The sequence below is a fragment of the Miscanthus floridulus genome, chromosome 10 (genome assembly GCF_019320115.1).
Source record: "Miscanthus floridulus cultivar M001 chromosome 10, ASM1932011v1, whole genome shotgun sequence".
Taxonomy (NCBI): Eukaryota; Viridiplantae; Streptophyta; class Magnoliopsida; order Poales; family Poaceae; genus Miscanthus; species Miscanthus floridulus.
Window position 1 is genome coordinate 107,941,381 of NC_089589.1, and position 18,977 is coordinate 107,960,357.

The 18,977-nt window shown below is 52.3% G+C and overlaps 1 protein-coding gene across 1 annotated transcript; it reads right to left on the reverse strand.

Moving 5' to 3' along the window:
• Positions 1-17,837: 17,837 nt before the first annotated feature.
• On the reverse strand, positions 17,838-18,553 carry LOC136489235 (uncharacterized). Its single transcript, XM_066485931.1, has 2 exons — positions 18,120-18,553; positions 17,838-18,045 (listed from the first exon to the last, which is right to left on the reverse strand). The coding sequence occupies exons 1-2, from the start codon at positions 18,551-18,553 to the stop codon at positions 17,838-17,840; spliced, it is 642 nt and encodes a 213-aa protein (XP_066342028.1).
• Between the last annotated feature and the right edge of the window lie 424 nt (positions 18,554-18,977).

Below are 18,977 nucleotides of genomic sequence, written 5' to 3' on the forward strand. Positions count from 1 at the left end.
AGCATAGTTTTGCAAATAAGTTTTGACAAATTTGCCTGTAGCTAAAGTTTTAGTTAAAATAGGCTTTTTAAAACCAAAACTTGGCTTTTAAAACTATGTACATGACAGTATTATGCTTAATCTCGCTCTGATACCAGCTGTGACAGAATCGCCCAATTTATACAAGATCAAGTACGGCTGTCCCCGCTTAACACGTTGACACGCGCATACTCTCACTTATATAAACCCGGTAGTCCGCCGAGTGTCACGCAGGACCTCGGTAAATCAACATCACAACCAAGATCACGTGATTAAGCAAATACACATCACATACACAGAGTTGCAGCGGAAATAATATTACAAATAGGTTCATAAATAATAATACAAGTTTGGATTTCAAAACCGATTAGTGAAAACAACATTGCTTTCGAAGGATTTCATTAATATGAGTTCCAAATACATTGCTAGCATAAGTGACATCCTCAGACAAAAGCATGTAGATGAGAAGTGAATATAGAGTCACCGAGCCCACCGGTGGTTAGCCACCATCCTCAGCAGGTCAAAACCTTACCTGCAACATGGTGGGATAAACCCTGAGTACTCGAATGTACTCAGCTAGACTTACACGTCATAACCAGAAATAAAATTGACTCCAAGGAGTATGCAAGGCTTTATAAGTGGAGGTAGCTTGACAACAATTTGCATAAAAAGCGATTAACTCAATTATACAATTATAATTCTATCATCAAGTTAATTATAACTATCCATCTCTAGATTAGCAACTATCCTGTGCCAAACATGTGGTATATCTTTTTAGAGCATACAATAGTAACCATAGTAGGTATTGAAATTCCAAATTCATTCGAACCATCATATTCCATAACACAGTTACTACGATGTTGGAGCTAGCCAAGTTTCTCACTATCCGGGAGAGACGGCGATTCGAATCGATTTCAACCAGCTAGGAATTTATTCCTAACACAAACCCAGGTCTACCAGCCACGATAGCCTTAGGTCACCTTTGGTACAACTCAGGTACACATTTTGCGGGTCCGTACTGCGCCGCACAATCTAGGACACCAGATGCCAGGACGTTTAGGCCTAGCCTGCCCTTGGGCTCAGTCTGATCGCCCTTCGCAAGGAGCGCACAACAAAACAGGTCCCGGCCTGAGTTGAGCTACTCGGCTTCACGGTCGGAACGAGTTATCCGGCCAGCTAAGTGATAGGCATGCGTTCAATCTTGTCAGAAGTTCCAACAACGGTACGGTCCTTGATCGGCACAGACGGAATCACATGAGTCATCCTACGCATAGACTCCGCCCGGCCTCGATTTTCTTTTACCCCATGGTTCTGTTCCACGATAGCAAATATAGCCAACCGTGCTCCGGTATCCACCTATATCTCGCAGGTGACAGGATATCACCCGACTTCTACCGGTCTAAGCATGGCTAAGCATATATTCGATCCTGGACCTATACCGGTTAAAGGTGTAATATCTGGACAAGGAATTTATATGCATCAAGTGGTTCCATTCAACTCTTATAACCTAATGCATCAATCATAAGTACTTAAGTAATCATTTGTAAAATACTGGGAGACTTAAAATGCTCTGGGGCTTGCCTGGGATCCGACACAAGTCAATTCAATTAGCTTGCACCGACTTGGTGACATCTCCGGTCCTAGCACTTGCTTAGTCCTTCCATCTTCGGGATAGATCCACCAAACCCAATCTTCGAGTTCGGCTCCACATCACATCCTTCACGTGGTTTATCTAGCGTACCTAAATGAGATGCAAGATGCAGGTGTATGAATACATGGAAGTGCAATAGATAATGCAGCGCATGCAGTAAGTAAGACAAGCACAAGGTTACGTTAACATGCATAAGCACTTCGCATTGCTTACTTTAAATATCGCACAATTTATAATGCCATGATAGCAAAGAAGATGACAACACCAAGCATGACACAAGTTTCCTAAGATCTCAGGTACTCTAACTCAACCATCATCAAAGGTATGAGCCACACTTAGCAAAATACAAGCAAACAACTATAATTGGAATCTGTCAATTTCTGGACATGCAAACAGCAGCTACAAGATTTAGCTATAACTGGAGTTACACAAATCCAAATGACTTGTAAGAAGACATTATGGAAAGCTTATGAAATTTTCGACAATTCATATTTAATCATCTTAGCATGATTCTCAAGTTAACTAAGTCAAATATACCCATTTACAGAAACTGGTCTAAACAAGATAGAGAGTAATCAATTCTGTAACCCAACTTTAAACAGGTATAACTCACAAACTACTTGGCCAAATACCACCAAATTTTAACAGAATATAGATACATGAATTATATACAACTTTGTTATTATTACCAAAAACTCATTCAAATCCTAACTAGATCAAACACTAGCATCTTTCAGATCTGCTCAGAATAAAATTAAAACTTGACAGAAGACTTAAAAGTCATGTAACTCCTAAACTATCAGGCCTATGGTCTTACAATTTGAACACAAGTAAGATTATGAAATTTTCTACAACTTTTGTATTCACTACAACCATAGCAAACATCATTTACACCACGAAAATAATTGCACAAGCAAAACTGCAAATCCAGCCCAACAGCAGTGGTATAGAAAACTGATAGCATCTTCAGAGAAGCATAACTGGAGTTCTAGACCTCCAACAAACATGAACCATAACTTTTTGAAAAGCTTAGGAAGTTACCTACAACTTTATTATTCTCATATTAAGATGATTCTACAGTTAGAAGGGTCAATTAATCCAATAATTGCATCTCTATCCAAAACATAGACAGAAACTGACATGCCACTTTAAACAGCTATAAATGGAGTTATATATGTCCAATAAATGTGGTTCTAGACTTTTTAGAAAGGTTGTCAAATTCTAAACAACTTTGTTGTAAACACCTCAAGCTAATTATACTATTAAGAATGCCTCACAGTAAGAACAAGGAAACCCCTCTCTGGGTTTGGGCAAAAACAGCCACTGAGATTCAAGCAATTATAACTCAAGATCTACTTAACCAAAATTTATGATATTTATCTTTTTGAAAAGCTTAAGAAAAGTACTAAAACTCATGTATTGTCATCAAATCATGATTCATAACTTAACTGAGCCAATTAATTCAAACATGCAGAACTGTTCAGAATAAGAGCAAATCAAAACAGGACATTTGTTATTTTTATAACTCTTAAACTGTAAATCCTAAACCCCTGAAATTTTTACCAGAAAACAACAAGCACCTTAGTAGCACTCCACAAAATTTTCACATTTATTTGAGCATAAAAACTGCAGTTATGAAAAAGACAAGACATGGCAAGTATCAAGAACCTAGCTGCATAGATTTATTTTTACAGCACAATATTTAAACTAAAACATGCCATATTATAGATCTAGTGCATAGAGAATTTCACAAGGATTCCAAAAAGTCCACATTTGTTATTTTACGATTTTTCTACTAATTATTACGATTTTCCAAAATTCAGCACAGAAATCTGCAAAAGAAAAGATTAATCCGAAAAAAGGAAAATACTTTTGCATTAGGAACCCTGGAAATCTTAGAAACCAACAAAGCTCATATATGTAAATACATGTGTCTGGCTTTTATGCAAAGTGAACACATGAAAGAGCTTCTATTTACGATTCACCCCGTCTTCTTCTTCCTCTGGACGCTGGACGCAGGAAACGACGGCCGCGGTCGGGGGTCACCAGGAGGTGGCCGGGCTGTTCGTCGACGAGGAGCAGGCCAAGGTTGAGGTGCACCGGTCGACGAGGCGTGCTGGCAGCCGGCTTGATGACGCCGTGGCCAGGCCACGGCTGGTTGGGCTCGGCAACCCCTAGCTAGCTGCTGCGGCCGACCGGGCTCGGTGCAAGGAACGGCGAGGCGCGACGAGTCAAGGCCGTGGTGGCTGGCTGCGGTCCTGTGTGGCTAGCAGCGGCTGGCAGAGCAGCTGGAGGAAGGAGGAGGTTAGGAGTAGGGTGACTACCGAGCTAGCTCAAGAACGAACAAGCAGCAGACGTACAACCGGACTGCCTGGCTTGGCTCCTGGCGGCAGATGGGGAAAGGAGAGGGAGAGAGTGGAGAGGAGGGTGCTGGTCCTGGACTTAAGCACGGCAAGGTGGCAGCGAGGGCACGGCAGGTGGCAGCGGGGGCAGCAAAGGCGAGCCACGCGGCGCGAACAGCCAGCACGGTGATGGTGACGACATGTTCATAAAATTCAAATTTCCAATTCTACCTCAAACGTACCACTGAAACTCATATTTCGTGCCTCCGTAATTCTAAACCACGACGAGTTAGCAAAAACTTTATTAATAAAAGTTGTAGATCTACGCGACATCTCCAACTTTTCTTAAAGCGTCAAAGTCTGATTCGGCCTGGTTGGAGAGATACAAGGCTCCAAAGAAGGGTAAACGAAAACTGAAATCTCAGTTTCAGTCCATTAAGGACTTAGCCAAATTTTTGAGCTCCAAAACAACCATGGATTCCAACTTGAGGGCTCGGTTTGACTTGCTTCAAAGCTGATCTAGCTCTTGACCATTAAACAAAGTTTTCTCTACTCTACTCAAACTTCAACTTTGATTTAAGGTGCAACTCCATGCAAGCACTATAAGTGATTGGTCAACACAGGTCAAAGTAGCATCACGGTAAAGCTTAAATCCAAGTTTTAGACCGATGGAGGTATTTTCTTGTCCTCCGCTCAACACGAACCCTTCATGACTTTTATTCACAAGTGTAAGTAGAGTTGTTTGAGCAAGGTTGCAATGTTTGTTTGTCATTACATGTTCTTATTCACCTAATAAAGTAATTCAGGCGAGGACATAACTTGTCATTTTATGTGATTTCTTGATTCCAAACTTTATGAAACTTTTCCAATCATCCATGTGGGTGGAAATTGATGTGAGGCACATGAAAGAAGCACCTTCAACATTACTTAGGTATATATCTAAAAAGGGCCAATAAGCAAGCAAAGGTGTGTTGCCCAAGTTTAAGTTGGAGCTCGCTCTTGTAGAATTGATCTTGACACCGTCATCACCACTTAACATGTCATGTTTGAGCTCAACCCATTGCTTAATTGGTGGCAAACACCTCGGGTGTTACAGGCTTGGCTCCGCCTCTCCCGAGGGCTAAGGGCTAGACTCCGCCTTGCCCGACCCCCGAGGTATAGACTCCGCCTCGCCCGACCCCCAAGGGCTGGGCTCCACCTCGCCCAAGGGCTAAGGTATAGACTCCGCCTCGCCCGACCCCTGAGGGCTAGGCTCCACCTCACCTGACCCTCGAGGGTTGGGCTCAGCCTCGCCCAACGGATAAAAGCTAGGCTCTGCCTTGCCCGACGTCCGAGGATGGACCATGCCTCGCCCGACCCCCGAGGGCTGGGCTCGGCCTCGCCCAATGGATAAAAGCTAGGCTCCGCCTCGCCTGACATCCGAGGGCGGACCTCGCCTCGCCCGATGTCCAAAGGCTGGCTCCGCCTTGCCTGACAACTGCACCCCGCTCCCTCATGATGATAGGCACAGGGTAAGATAAGACGTTCGGGTCAACCGCGGCAACGAGGACCATGCCCTGTGCCCCTGCAGGAAAGTACCATCAGGGCGTGACAGGATGGGCGCTTAGACCCTTCTAGGCGTGGCAGAGTCTCAATAGTGTTGTAGGCGCGTGCTCTTCACCCTACAGAGTTGTAGGCGCCGCCTTCAGCCTCCGGGCGAAGAACCCGACACGGACATACGACAACCACTACATTCCGAGGGACTCCCGTCCTCTACAGTGGCAAACGAGCAGTCACCGCACCATCCGCTCCCCATGGGGTCAGAGATCGACAACCCTACCTGACACGCCGCCCGCGGAGGCGGGACGGGACGCGCCCACTTGCTAAATGAGGCTAGGGCATGGCCTACGAAGATCAAGAACCATGCCACTCCTGACACAGTCTGCCATGTTATGCAGGGTAGGCGTGGGAAAAAAGGGAGACTCAGATCCTTCAAAGGACCTTCTATACTCTTGGTATTTTCCTCTTTCTCCCATCTGTAACCCCTGCTCCCCCCTTGGTCTATAAAAGGGAGGGCATGGCTCCCCACTAGGGGGACCGACTTGGACGGACAACTCACACACAGACAAAATCACAGAGAGTTCGGTTCGACACATCACACACATAGCCAGGCCGCCACCAGGCTCTTGGCATCCTTTCAACCCTTCCATCAGAGACCTAGGACCAGTTTCTCTCTTGACTGTTTGTACCCCCTACTACGAACTGTTTTTGGTGCTAATAACACAAGTAGCAACAGACTGAACATAGGGACATTCAGCCCGAACCAGTATAAACCTTGTGTCCTTTAGCGCACCATCCGGGCCTAACGCGCATAAATATAAATTTACTAGCCGATGTTTGTTCAAAACACCGATAGTTGGCGTGCCTGGTAGGGGACTTTGCGCATTCCAAACCAGGCCACGGATGGCTGACCATGACTTCAGCTGGGTCCCAGGCACACACATGCACTTTGGGAACCTAAATTTCATCATCACGGTGGGAGGAGAGTTGGTACAGGCTCACGCCGCCATCCAATCTCTCCCCTCCATCGGCCTCGACGACAAGAGGCTTGGGCGCCACCTGGGCGCCTCCCTTGGGCTCCGGCAGTCTAGGGAGGACCAGCGTCGCCTAGCCCTTTTCGACGACAATGACATGGCACAGCCTTCCAGAGAAGGATTCCTCTCTCTAGAACACCACGCACGGAGCGCCCCGATAGCGTTTCCGTTCGGCCTCCGCAACGCTACGGCGACCGTTGGCCACCTTGTGGCACAACGCATGGTTTAGCCACCCATGGATAGTGAGTTCATGGGGGCGATTGAACACGACACAGAGTCTCTCCACAAACTCCTCACCGAGGAGCCAAGATCATCCTCTAGCTCTGACTCCAGCAAGGGGAGCCATCACCCTTCGTGGGAATGCTTCATGGCGGAAACCTCCGAGGGGCACGTCGAAAGCGTCTCTAGGGAGGAATCTACCCTAATAGGCAACCCTGATGCTAGGACCAGAGGGGAGGCGGTGGCCCTATCTCATGTAAGGATGGAGCAGCTGAGGGCATGGAAGCTGGAGATCGATGATGCCGGACAACAGCTTGTTTAGGAGTACCGGAAGATCGATGAGGAAATCAAGCGACGCGAAGATGGTGGGCACGCATGCGCCACCACCCATAACGTACACCAGAGGATTGTCACCGATGATGGAGCTCTTCCTCATTTTGCCCGAGCAAGCTAGAACATCGCCGCCGCAACGGCCTTGCTCCATGGCCTCACAGAGGCTGCAACGCCCGAGGATCACTGGGCCCATCGAGAAATCCGCACGTTACTCGAGCGTGCGGCGGCGCAGCAGGTGGAGAGCTCATTGTCTCGATGATGCGAGCTCAACACCAGTCAGCACACGCCGTCGGTGTGCCCCGCCAAGGACGCATCGGTTCACCAGACACCACTGGGCGGCAGCAACACACCGTTGTTCTGGTGCATCAACATCTCGGCCACAACCGCGACGCACGCAGCACCATTGATGCCCGTAGACATGCCTACAACGACTCAAGAGAAGGAGCCAAACACAGCTACCACCCTCGGCATGGTGGACGCTATGACAGCGGCGAGGACCGGAGCCCGAGCCCCGGCCTGCTAGGCCCTCAGGCCTTCAGCCGGCACATCCTCAACGCTGCTTTCCCGCCAAGGTACTGACCGCCTACCAATATCCCTAAATACTCTGGGGAGACAAACCCTGGGCTTTGGCTCGAAGACTATCGGCTTGCCTATCAAGCCGGTGGCACGAATGATGACGATTTCATTATTCGCAACCTCCCACCGTTCTTGGCCAATTCGGCACGAGCGTGGTTGGAGCACCTACCATCCGACGCCATTCAGAGTTGGGTGGATCTGAGGGAAATCTTTGTGGGGAACTTCCAAGGCACATACAAGTGCCTTGGGAACCCATGGGACCTCAAGAACTGCCACCAAAAGGCCGATAAAACCCTCCACGGGTACATCCGGTGCTTCTCCCGGCAGTGCAACGAGCTCCCCAACGTCGCCAACACTGACGTGATAGGAGCCTTCCTATCCGGAACCACCTGTGAGTCCTTGGTCCATAAGCTGGGACGTAAGGGCCCGCGGACCACCAAGGAACTCCTAGACATCGCCACCAGCCACGCCTCAGGAGAGGAGGCGGTCGAAGCAATCTTCGACCGTTCCGACGGCAAGGTAAGGCGGGACGAGGGCGTCGGCGAGGGTGCCTCCAACCGCTCCACCAAAAGAAAGAATAAGAAGCAACGGCGCGATGACTCGCTCGTAGCCACTGCCGACCATGAGGGTGGTTGGAAGCCTACGGAGGGCGCTCCAAATCACTTTGAAAAAATGCTCGAAGGGCTGTGCCGAAACCATGCCTTTCCCGTAAAACATCTGCTTAAGGACTATGGCCTCATGTGGAAGTTCTTGCTCGGAACCGCCAACAAAGGGAAGTAGGGGAAGGAACCTGCCCCCACCACAGACGATGCTGAGGAGAAGGACGACGCCTTTCCAACGCCGAACGGCGCCCTTATGATCTTCGGAGGATCAACGGCCTATGACTCGAAGCGCCGCCAGAAGGTCGCGTGCCGTGAGGTCTATACGACCGCGCCGGCCATGCCTACCTTCCCCTGGTGGTCGGAATCCACCATAACCTTCAACCGACCTGACCATCCGGACACCGTCCCGCACCCGAGAAGGTATCCGCTTGTAGTCGACCCGATCGTCGGCCCAAAGCGACTCACGAAAGCGGCCTCAACATCATGTACGCCAAGACACTCGATGAGATGGGCATCGACCGGTCGAACCTCCACCCAATCCGAGCGCCTTTCCATGGCATCGTGCTAGGCAAACAGGCCGTGCCACTGGGACAGATCAATCTACCCATCACTTTTGGGGATCAGTCCAATTACAGGACTGAGACCCTCACCTTCGACGTGTTGGGGTTCCCCGGAACCTTCCATGCCATCCTGGGACGACCGTGCTACGCGAAGTTCATAGCCGTCCCCAACTACACATACCTCAAGCTGAAGATGTTGGGTCCTCGCAGGGTCATCACCATCAGCACCTCCTTCTAGCGTGCTTATGAGTGTGAAGTTGAATGCTACGGCCACGCCGCCGCAGTCGTCGCCTCCAGGGAACTCGCCGCCCTCAAGGAGGTGGTTGCCAAAAAAGCACCCGACGTGAAGAAATCGACCGGGTTGTTCGAATCGGCAGAAGGCTCCAAGGAGGTCCTCATAGACCCTAGCAGCTCCGAGGGTAAAACGATACGTATTGGTACTGCGCTCTCCTCCGAATAGGAAAGCGCACTCGTTGACTTCCTCCACGACAACAAAGACATCTTTGCGTGAAAACCCTCGGATATGCTAGGCATTCCGAGGGAGGTCGCCGAGCATACCTTGAAAATCCACCTAGGCTCCAAGCCAGTGAAGCAACGCCTACATCACTTCGACGAGGAAAAGCGCAGGGCCATCGAAGAAAAGATAGCAAAACTGTTGGCCGCCGGATTCATCAGGGAAGTACACCACCCAGAGTGGTTGGCAAATCCCGTTCTTGTACGAAAGAAGAGTGGGAAATGGAGGATGTGTGTCGACTACATGGGTCTCAACAAGGCATGCCCGAAGGACCCGTTTCCTTTGCCACGCATAGACCAAATAGTCGATTCTACCTCAGGGTGTGAAACCCTCTGCTTCCTTGACGCGTACTCCGGCTACCACCAAATGGCGATGAGAGAGTCTGACCAGCTCGTGACTTCTTTTATCACCCCCTTCGGATCATTCTGCTACATCTCAATGCTGTTCGGTCTGAAGAATGCTGAGGCAACTTACCAGCACTGTATGCTCAACTGCTTCGGGGACCTCATCGGGCGGACTGTTGAGGCCTACGTCGATGACATCGTAGTTAAGTCCAAATGGGCTGACCACCTTGTCAGCGATCTTGAACAAACCTTTGCTAAACTCTAGGCAAATGGCATCAAACTCAATCCCAAGAAATGTGTTTTTGGGGTCCTAAGGGGCATGCTGCTCAGCTTCATCGTCTCTGAGCATGGCATCGAAGCCAACCCGGAGAAAATCTCAGCCATCACAAAAATGGGCCCGATCCAGAACATAAAGGGGGTTCAGCGGATCACAGGGTGCCTCACCACCCTCAGCCGATTCATCTCGCACCTCGACGAATGAGGACTCCCCCTTTATCAACTCCAAAAGAAAGCCGACCGCTTCGAGTGGACAGCCGAGGCCCAGGAGGCGCTTGACATGGTCAAGCTACTTCTAACAAAACCCCCGATCCTAGTTCCTCCAAGCAACGGAGAATCCCTCCTGATATACATAGCGGCCACCATGCAAGTGGTCAGCGCCGCCCTGGTAGTAGAGCGGGAAGAGGGGCATGCCTTCAAGGTGCAGCGCCCTGTGTATTTCATCAGCGAGGTACTATCCGACTCCAAAACCCGCTACTCCCAAATCCAAAAACTCCTGCACACCGTACTCATCACCAAGAGGAAGTTACGCCACTACTTCGAGTCACACACCGTGACAGTCGTGACGTCGTTCCCCCTCGGCGAGGTCGTCCATAGCCAGGACGCCACGAGGAGAACCGCAAAATGGGCACTCGAGCTGATGGACCAAGGAATCGCGTATGCACCCCGAATGGCAATCAAGTCCTAAGTGTTGGCTGACTTCATCGCGGAATGGACCGAGGTCCAGATGCCACCGGTGGTCGTCGATCAAGAGTACTGGATGATGTACTTTGATGGGTCGCTGATGAAGAAGGGGGCTGGCGTGGGGCTAGTCTTCATATCACCCCTCGGGGTCCACATGAGGTACATGGCTCGGCTCCAATTCCCCTCATCAAATAATGTTGCCGAATACGAAGCGCTCATCAATGGCCTACGAATTGCCATCGAGTTGGGAATCCGACGCCTCAACATCATCGGCGACTCCCAGCTGGTCGTCAACCAAGTCATGAAGGAGTCAAGCTGCCATGATGCCAAGATGGCGGCGTACTGCCAAGAAGTCTGATGGCTAGAGGACAGATTCGATGGCCTCGAACTCAATCACATCCCAAGGTGCCTCAACAAAGCGGCTGACGCGCTCGCGAAAGCAGGGTCCAGCCGAGAGCTAGTGCCGACTAGAGTCTTCACCAGTGATCAACACAAGCCCTCGGTATGCTACGAGGGGTCAGAACGGGCCGACGATGGCCCATCTGATCCAGCCCCGAGGGCCAACCTATCGACTACTCCATCCAACCTCGAGGTCATGGAGCTTGAAGAGGATCTAGCAGCAGAGCCCGACCCTCCGAATGACTGGACAACGCTTTACCTTGACTACCTCCTCCATGACACACTACCGATGGACAAGACAGAACCTCGACGGCTCGCACATCGCGCCAAGTCCTTTGTTCTTGTAGAGGGTGAACTCTACAAACGGAGCCACACCAGGATCCTGCAGCTCTGTATCCCTAGCGAACAGGAAAAATTTCTGCTGAACGACATCCATGGTGGGGTCTGCGGTCACCATGCTGCGCCGAGGACCTTGGTTGGAAACGCATTCCGACAAGGCTTCTACTGGCCCACTGCAGTAGCCGACGCTGAGCAAATCGTACACACCTATGAAGGGTGTCAGTACTACGCTCGGCAAACTCACCTCCTAGCCTAGGCACTCTAGATGATTCCCATCACGTGGCCCTTCGCGGTCTGGGGGCTCGACCTGGTTGGGCCATTCAAAAAGGTGCATGGGGGCTTCACCCACCTACTTGTCACCATAGACAAGTTTACGAAATGGATCGAAGCTCGGCCGATCTCCACGATCAAATCTGAGCAGGCTGTACTGTTCTTCCTCGACATCATCCATCATTTTGGAGTACCAAACTCCATCATCACAGACAATGGCACGCAGTTCACTAGCTAGAAATTCATTCGATTCTATGATGAACAACACATCCGGATCGATTGGGTGGCCGTCGCGCACCCTCGGGCGAATGGGCAGGTCGAGCGCGCAAACGGCATGCTCCTACAGGGCCTCAAGCCTAGGATCTTCAACCGGTTGAACAAGTTTGGTGCATGCTGGGTCGCTGAGCTCCCCGTAGTACTCTGGAGCCTGAGAACAACTCCTAGCCGAGCCACCGGCTACACGCCTTTCTTCATGGTCTACGGTGCCGAGGCCGTCCTCCCGACGGACCTTGACTACAAAGCGCCAAGAGCCAGAGCATATGACAAACAGGGAGCCGAGGCATCCCACCAAGATGCCATGGACCAACTAGACGAAGCCCACAACATCACCCTCCTCCGTTCGGCCAAGTACCAGTAGGTGCTACGGCGGTACCACGGCCAATGGGTGCGAGACCGAGCCTTCAATGTCAGGGACCTTGTTCTCCGCCTCGTACAGAGTAACAAGGACCACCACAAGCTCTCCCCACCCTGGGAAGGGCCGTACGTCATCGTGGAAGTACTCCGTCCAGGTGCCTACAAGTTGAAAACCATCGACGGCAAGGTCTTCACCAATGCCTGGAACATCGAACAGCTACGTCGTTTTTACCCTTAAATAAACGCATACTTTTCCTTATCAGTTTTTGTCTTTACAAATCCCCAATCTTTAGTGACATCCGACCCCCGCAAATTGTGAGGGGTCAGACCTCACTCGGAGGCTGATACAAATGATACAAGTACGCTTAGATTGCAAACACTTCATGTGTTAATCTTTGCAAACATTCTCTAAGTCTTCTGCTCTTCTCATAACAAAGTCCTAAGGACTAAGATTTCAGGAATAAATTCTGAGTACAACTGGTAGGACTGTGGGAGACCTATGCCCCAGCGACTACGACCTCTTTGCTCACTAGTGTGATCAGAATTAATTCGCCCGCACTCCTAGTTTCTTACAACTTGAACCATGGGAAGGGTCGGAGGGCACCAAAACCTCTTCTACAAAAAGAGGAAGCTAAAAAGTTGTTTGCCGTAACAAAAGATGAAAATTTGTTCATTCATTCTTTGCACAAATTCACCACTTACAAAGTGATTTCAACACGAAAAGGACTAATGTACTCGTAAATTCAAAAGACTATTTACTCGAGGGCTCCCCCACAAACTTATTAAATTACAGTCTTTGCCTAGCTTTACTATAAGTACTACTGCGGTCGCCGCGCCACGCTCTCCATCGGCAACATCCTGGCATGTACACGGGCCAGTTTGTCTACTGCGGCCGCCGCGCCACGCTCTCCATCGGTGACGTCCCGCCGCTCCGCAGGATCCTCGAAGGCGCTGTCATCTGCAATGTCGAGCACCACGCGGGCGACTGTGGTGCCCCTCCACCGGGGCATCCGGGGACTATGCCATCGTCATCAGCCGCGACCCCAACAACGGCACCTCCACCGGGGCATCCGGGGACTACACCATCGTCATCAGCCGCAACCCCGACAACGATGTCTGAACGGGGGCACCTACCGCCGAAGGAAGGCCGCAACAGATGATGGTAAGGCCAACGATGCTTGGCACCCTCTAGTGCCCCTCCTCCTTCAACAGCAGTGACCCCTTCTCGGCAAAGGCGACCCTCACCATCTCATCTACGTTGGATGACCTCCAGCTCGACATCATGCCCCATATTCACGAGCGGATCTGTGAGTTCTTCTCTCCCTGGCATTACGCTCTCCTACTTAGGAATCGCTGCATTCGGTGGAAAGGAAGGAGAAGAAGTGGTGGCATAAAGGCTGGCAAGGAAGTGGGATGAGAACTCCCCCCCTATTTAAAGAAGGGGCTCAGCAGCTGAGGAAAGGCGCAAGGTTGGGACGAAAAACTCTTTGCCTTCCCCTATTCAATGCAAATGCAAAATTAATGCTGACAGAAAGCCGAGGGGACGCGACAGAACCGGTGGGACGCACTCTGGTTGACAAGACGTCGCCTGGTCAAACATGACATTGCCTAGGCATGGCCCGCCACTAATGCGTCCCGGGCGCGAGAACCAGGGCAGGCCCTCATGCAGGTGACTCTCCGCTTCCCTAGGCAGGATCATGGAACGACCCAACGACGGAACCTCCGTCCAGAGAGAGCCCAGCGGGCCTCCTGGGCCGATCGGGCGGCCCAGGTAAAACAACGAATGGATGACCGCTGAAAAGATAAGTACCTCTGTCTACTTACTTTAGGTGATAATTTCTTCACCGAGCTACCGACCCCAGCAACTGCAAGGGCACGGAAATTGCTTGGGGGCTACCGAGGGTGTCTATTCATTTAGACACCCTCTTCGCCTGACCCCCCTTTACGTTTAAAAACCGGAAGCGCGGTGTGTGGGTATAAAACTTTGAATACAATTGGACGAACCACCAGACCCTACGCCTCGATGGCTACGGTGTTTTTTGTTCACCAGCATAAACCGAACTCACAGTTCCCCACACCGTAAGCCTGGGCTCTCACCTTCTCGAGAAGGGTTTGGAGGGGTCCCCCTGTAGAACCCCCTTCGAGGGGAAGCTGTCAGGTCAACTAAATCAATCAAGCGTCTTGAATCAACGCAGAGAGACAAAAACAAAGAATAGCGATTCTTATGCATGTTACTCCAAACCTCGTCGCAAGCATCAGGGCCTGAACCCCGCACATACACATCTGGTAGGAGCTTCCCATCGCTGATATCACCAAGGTAATCTTGTTTTCATTTCAAATTAAATCGTACATTAAACTCATGCAGTTGCTGCATCCCAAACGCTTCGTTTCGCGTCACGAAGTGGCAGTCGCCTCATTCGATACGAAACGAAAAATGACCGAGGTTCGAAGGCCGGCCCGCAAAGGGCTCAAGGCTGCCTCATGTCAAACAGAGCTAGGGAGAAATAATTGAGATGAGCCCCAGCGGCCCCGCCCGACCCCACTCAGAGGCGGACAGGGACATCTTGACCTTTTCTCATTCCATTCTAACCCCAAGCCAAACCCATAGAGTCTCCACCGAGGAGAGGCCAGCGGGCCACCTGAGCCTATCGAACGACTCGGGCATCTACCGAGAGGTGGGTTAAGAAGTAGTGGAGTGCCACCTGAGGGCTCTGCCGACCCCGTCAGCAAATGATGGACCCGGATTCCACACGAACGTACCCGTTAGCGAGCTCATTGAGCGTGGCACGCAAGCCGTCGAGGCAAGTGTCGTCAACGCAGCCCCTCCGGTTGTGAAAACCGAGGACGGGATGACGCGTGAAACACGGCCGACCACCATTAGACCCTAACAGGGCTCGGGGGCTCGAGCCGCTCGATCCGAGATCGAAAGACCGAGGTTCGAAGGCTGACCCACAAAAGATTCGAGGCCACCTCACGTCGAACAAGAGCTAGGGGAGAAAAACGCAGATGAGCCTCAGCGGCCTTTGCCCAACCTGCATTGAGGCGGATAGGGTCATCTCAACCTTCTAGTTCAAACCAGCCCCTAGCCGAGGCCATAGAAACCCCATTGAGGGGGAATCTGTTGGAAGGCGGGGCAGGGAGCAACAGAATGCCACCCGAGGGCTTTGCCAACTCCGTCGCAAAGCAATGGGATCAGATTCTGCCCGAACACCTCCGTTAGCGAGCTCATCAGGCACGTCATTCGAGCCACTGAGGCAAATGACAGTGCCCCAATCCCTCCAAATTGCGAAGAATTGTGGACGGGATGAACATTACGAAACAGGCCGGCCCTCGGTCGAATCCCCACCACGCGCGGGGGCTCGGGGAAGGCCGAGCCAGCGGTAAAAAACCAAACGCGCGGTCACATAGCGATCGCCAAAATCCTAAGTAAGGGGTACGAGCGAATACAAACATAAGTTCCTTTCCCTCGCTCTGGTCTCTAGTAAATCTAACCCCAGCAACCGCAAGGGGTCGGATCTCACTCGGGGGCTGATAAAGGTACGGGTACCTCCTCTCTTTTTTTGAAAAGGTCACTACATCAGGCCTCTTCCTCGTATGAAGACTAACGGCAAGGTTCGGGGGAACAGATTGGTAAGACCGCAAAAAGCCCACACCCAGACGGCTATGGTAATTTTGCTCACCAGCACAATCAAAATTTCCCCTAAACACCTCAGGCCCTACGGTCTTAACAAACAGAAGGGTCAATCGCGTAAATCTTTTTTCATCGCAAAAAGGGAAGAAGGTAAGATCAAACAAACGAAACGAAGCAAAATTACGAAACGAATCCACAAAACTATTTCCAGGACATGAAAGTACCGACACTTGTTCACATATTACAAATAGATGTTTATCAAACTAAATCAACTAACTACTTCTGCGGAGGGAGAACCTCTTCTTTCAGCTTGTCCGCTAGGTTCCGTGCAAGGGGAGTCACCGCCTTCTCCATCTCGTCCAGCTCAGCATCTTCATAGACAGGTGCAAAGCCTTGGCTCATCACCTCTAGGTTGATCTCCTGATCATAATGGGAACGGGCGACAGCGAAGGCTTGGATGATCCCAGCGCGAAAGGCGTCCTCCTTAAGTTGGCCCACCCGTGCCGTAATACCCGCGGCACGAACCGCGAGCGAGCTGGTTTCCACTGGCTGTGCCACCCTCAGGGCATCGATGACCACCCCGACAGCGACTTGTAGAAGGTCATGCTCATCACTCTCGGTCTGAAGGATCCCTTGCACTTCGGCAAGCTCCTTCTCTAGCCTGGCAGTGATGCTCTCGGCATCCAACCGTCGGTTCACCGCAACTCCAAGATCCGCCCGGAGGGAGTTAGCCACCGATGCACCTCATCGCGCTCCCAGATGGCCCGGTCACGATCCTCACGGGGTGTACCACGCTCCGAGCAAAGTCTTTCCTCGGTCCGGCGTAGCTCGTCCCGCTCCTCGCGCAACCGGGCGATCACCTCAGCATCCAGGTCCACCCTCTGCTGCAATGCTGCGGACCTCTCCTCAGCCTTCAGCTTTAGGTCCCGCTCCGTCTCTAGCTCCGCCAGGAGCTCGCCAGCCCGCTCACTGGCCTTGGCATCCTTCTATAGCAGCTCGTCTCACACCTTTCAAAGCTTGGCGGTCGCCTCCTCATCCACCTTCACCCTCGCCAACAGGTCCTAGAACATCCTGTGGAACTCCTCCGCGTCCCGACACGCCTCGGCCTCCCGCTGCTGGGCGGCAGCAAGCTGCGTGCCCACATCTCCTCATAGACAGGCCTCCTTAGTGAGGCGGTCCCACTCCGCCTTTTGCTCATGGAGGAACCAGGATTTATTCTAGCTACGAGCAACGATACACTGAAAAGAAGACTGGTATCACAAATATGAAAACACAAAAACACATGAAGAAGGAAGATTCAGCGGGTACCTGGCCAGAAGGAATGAGGATCTCGCGCAGGGCACCACCGGCCTGGCTCAAGGCGTCCATCATAGTCGAGAACTCGGTGTCAAGATTCTCCCGCTCCATGCTCTTGGAAGCATCGTCGAGCGAGAAAAGAACCAACGTTGGGTCCTGAGCGGCTGTCCACTGGAGCGGCGGCTCGCCCCGCGCAGGGGAGCGGCTGCCCCCCCGACAACAGGGCCAGGGACGACCTTCTGTGGGTCCTCTCCACCACCGCCACGATGCTCGAAGACCCTCCGGCCATGTCCTCCTCCATCTAGTCTGCCCCAGGCGCCGCGGCCTGGACCGCTGGTGGCGCGGATTGCGCCACCCCCTCGGATGCCACCATGCCAGTGTCCGACCCCGCCGGGCTTGTTGTGGTCGCGGCCACCTCCATCTAGGCCCTCGACGCCATGGACTGCACTGCTCCATCAGACGCCACTACGGCTGCATCCGACTCCGCCCGGCCCACGTCAGCCGCCGTCACTTGGGCCACCGGGGGCACGGATTGCGCCACCCCCTCGGACGCCACCGTGACTATGTCCAGCTGCTCCTAGCTTGGCATGGTCGTGGCCACCTGCTCGACAACCACCGAGGGCATGGGCGCCACCGCGGGCACTGCCGAACCGGACAAGGAGGTCGCAACGTCAGCGTCGCTCCTGCCCAAAACAAGGGCGACGTCGGGTAGCGTCATCCGTCCCGCCTGAAGGGCAAGGCTCTTCTTGGGCTCCAGCCCCAGAGGGTGGCCCCGTCGCAAGAATCTACAAAAGGGAAAAAGGCATAAAATCAGGACAGAAAAATAAAAAGGGAAAAACGAGGGGAATCGGTGACATACTCTGTCGCTTTTGGGCGGCGGGTACATTTTGGGGACGAACCCCTGGACCCCTGCTCCAACTCATGTGGGTGGGAGCGCTTCAAGCCTGTCCCCTGCTCTGAGGTAGGGGGGCTCGTCTCCCTTGTCTCCGAGGGTGCGGCGACAGGGCCGCTCGCCTCCATTGGCTCATGGGGCGCGGCAACAGAGCCACCCTCCCCCGTCGGCTCATGGGGTGCGGCGACAGGGCCGCTCCCCTCCATTGGCTCATGGGGCACAGCAACAGAGCTGCCCTCCCCCATTGGCTCATGGGGCGTGACGACAGGGCCGCTCCCCTCCATTACCTCGTGGGACACGGCAACAGGGCCGCCCCCCTCCATCAGCTCATGGGGCACGGCATCGGAGCCACCCCCCTCCATCAGCACCCCGGGGGCGGCCGCGGATCCGTCCCCTCCCATCCACGATCCCTCGTCGGCACCCCGACGATGACGGCGGCTCCACCGGCTCCCACCGGATCCAGGGGAAGGCCCGGCTCCACCGTCCTCACGGACTCGCTTCCCTCCATGTGGAACGAGAAGGGTCCCTATGTGGACAGCGAGTCCTCATCCTCTAGGTCACCCCAATCCACGCCGGGTGCTGCCTCATCAGACTCGTCATCATTGTCATCATCTTCACTGCTTGTCTCTTCACGAGCTCCCTCGTCTTCTTGTCCCAACCGGCCACGGCATGGTTCGCTGCCGCCCGAGTTGGGTCCTTCGGCAGCGGAGCCAGGCTATCCTTGAAAAACAGCCCCCCCCCGGCTGGTCCCGCTATCCTGAGGTTAGCATCAGGGGGTCGGAAACTCAAGTGAAAAGAGGAGCAAGGGGAAAGAAAACTTACGAA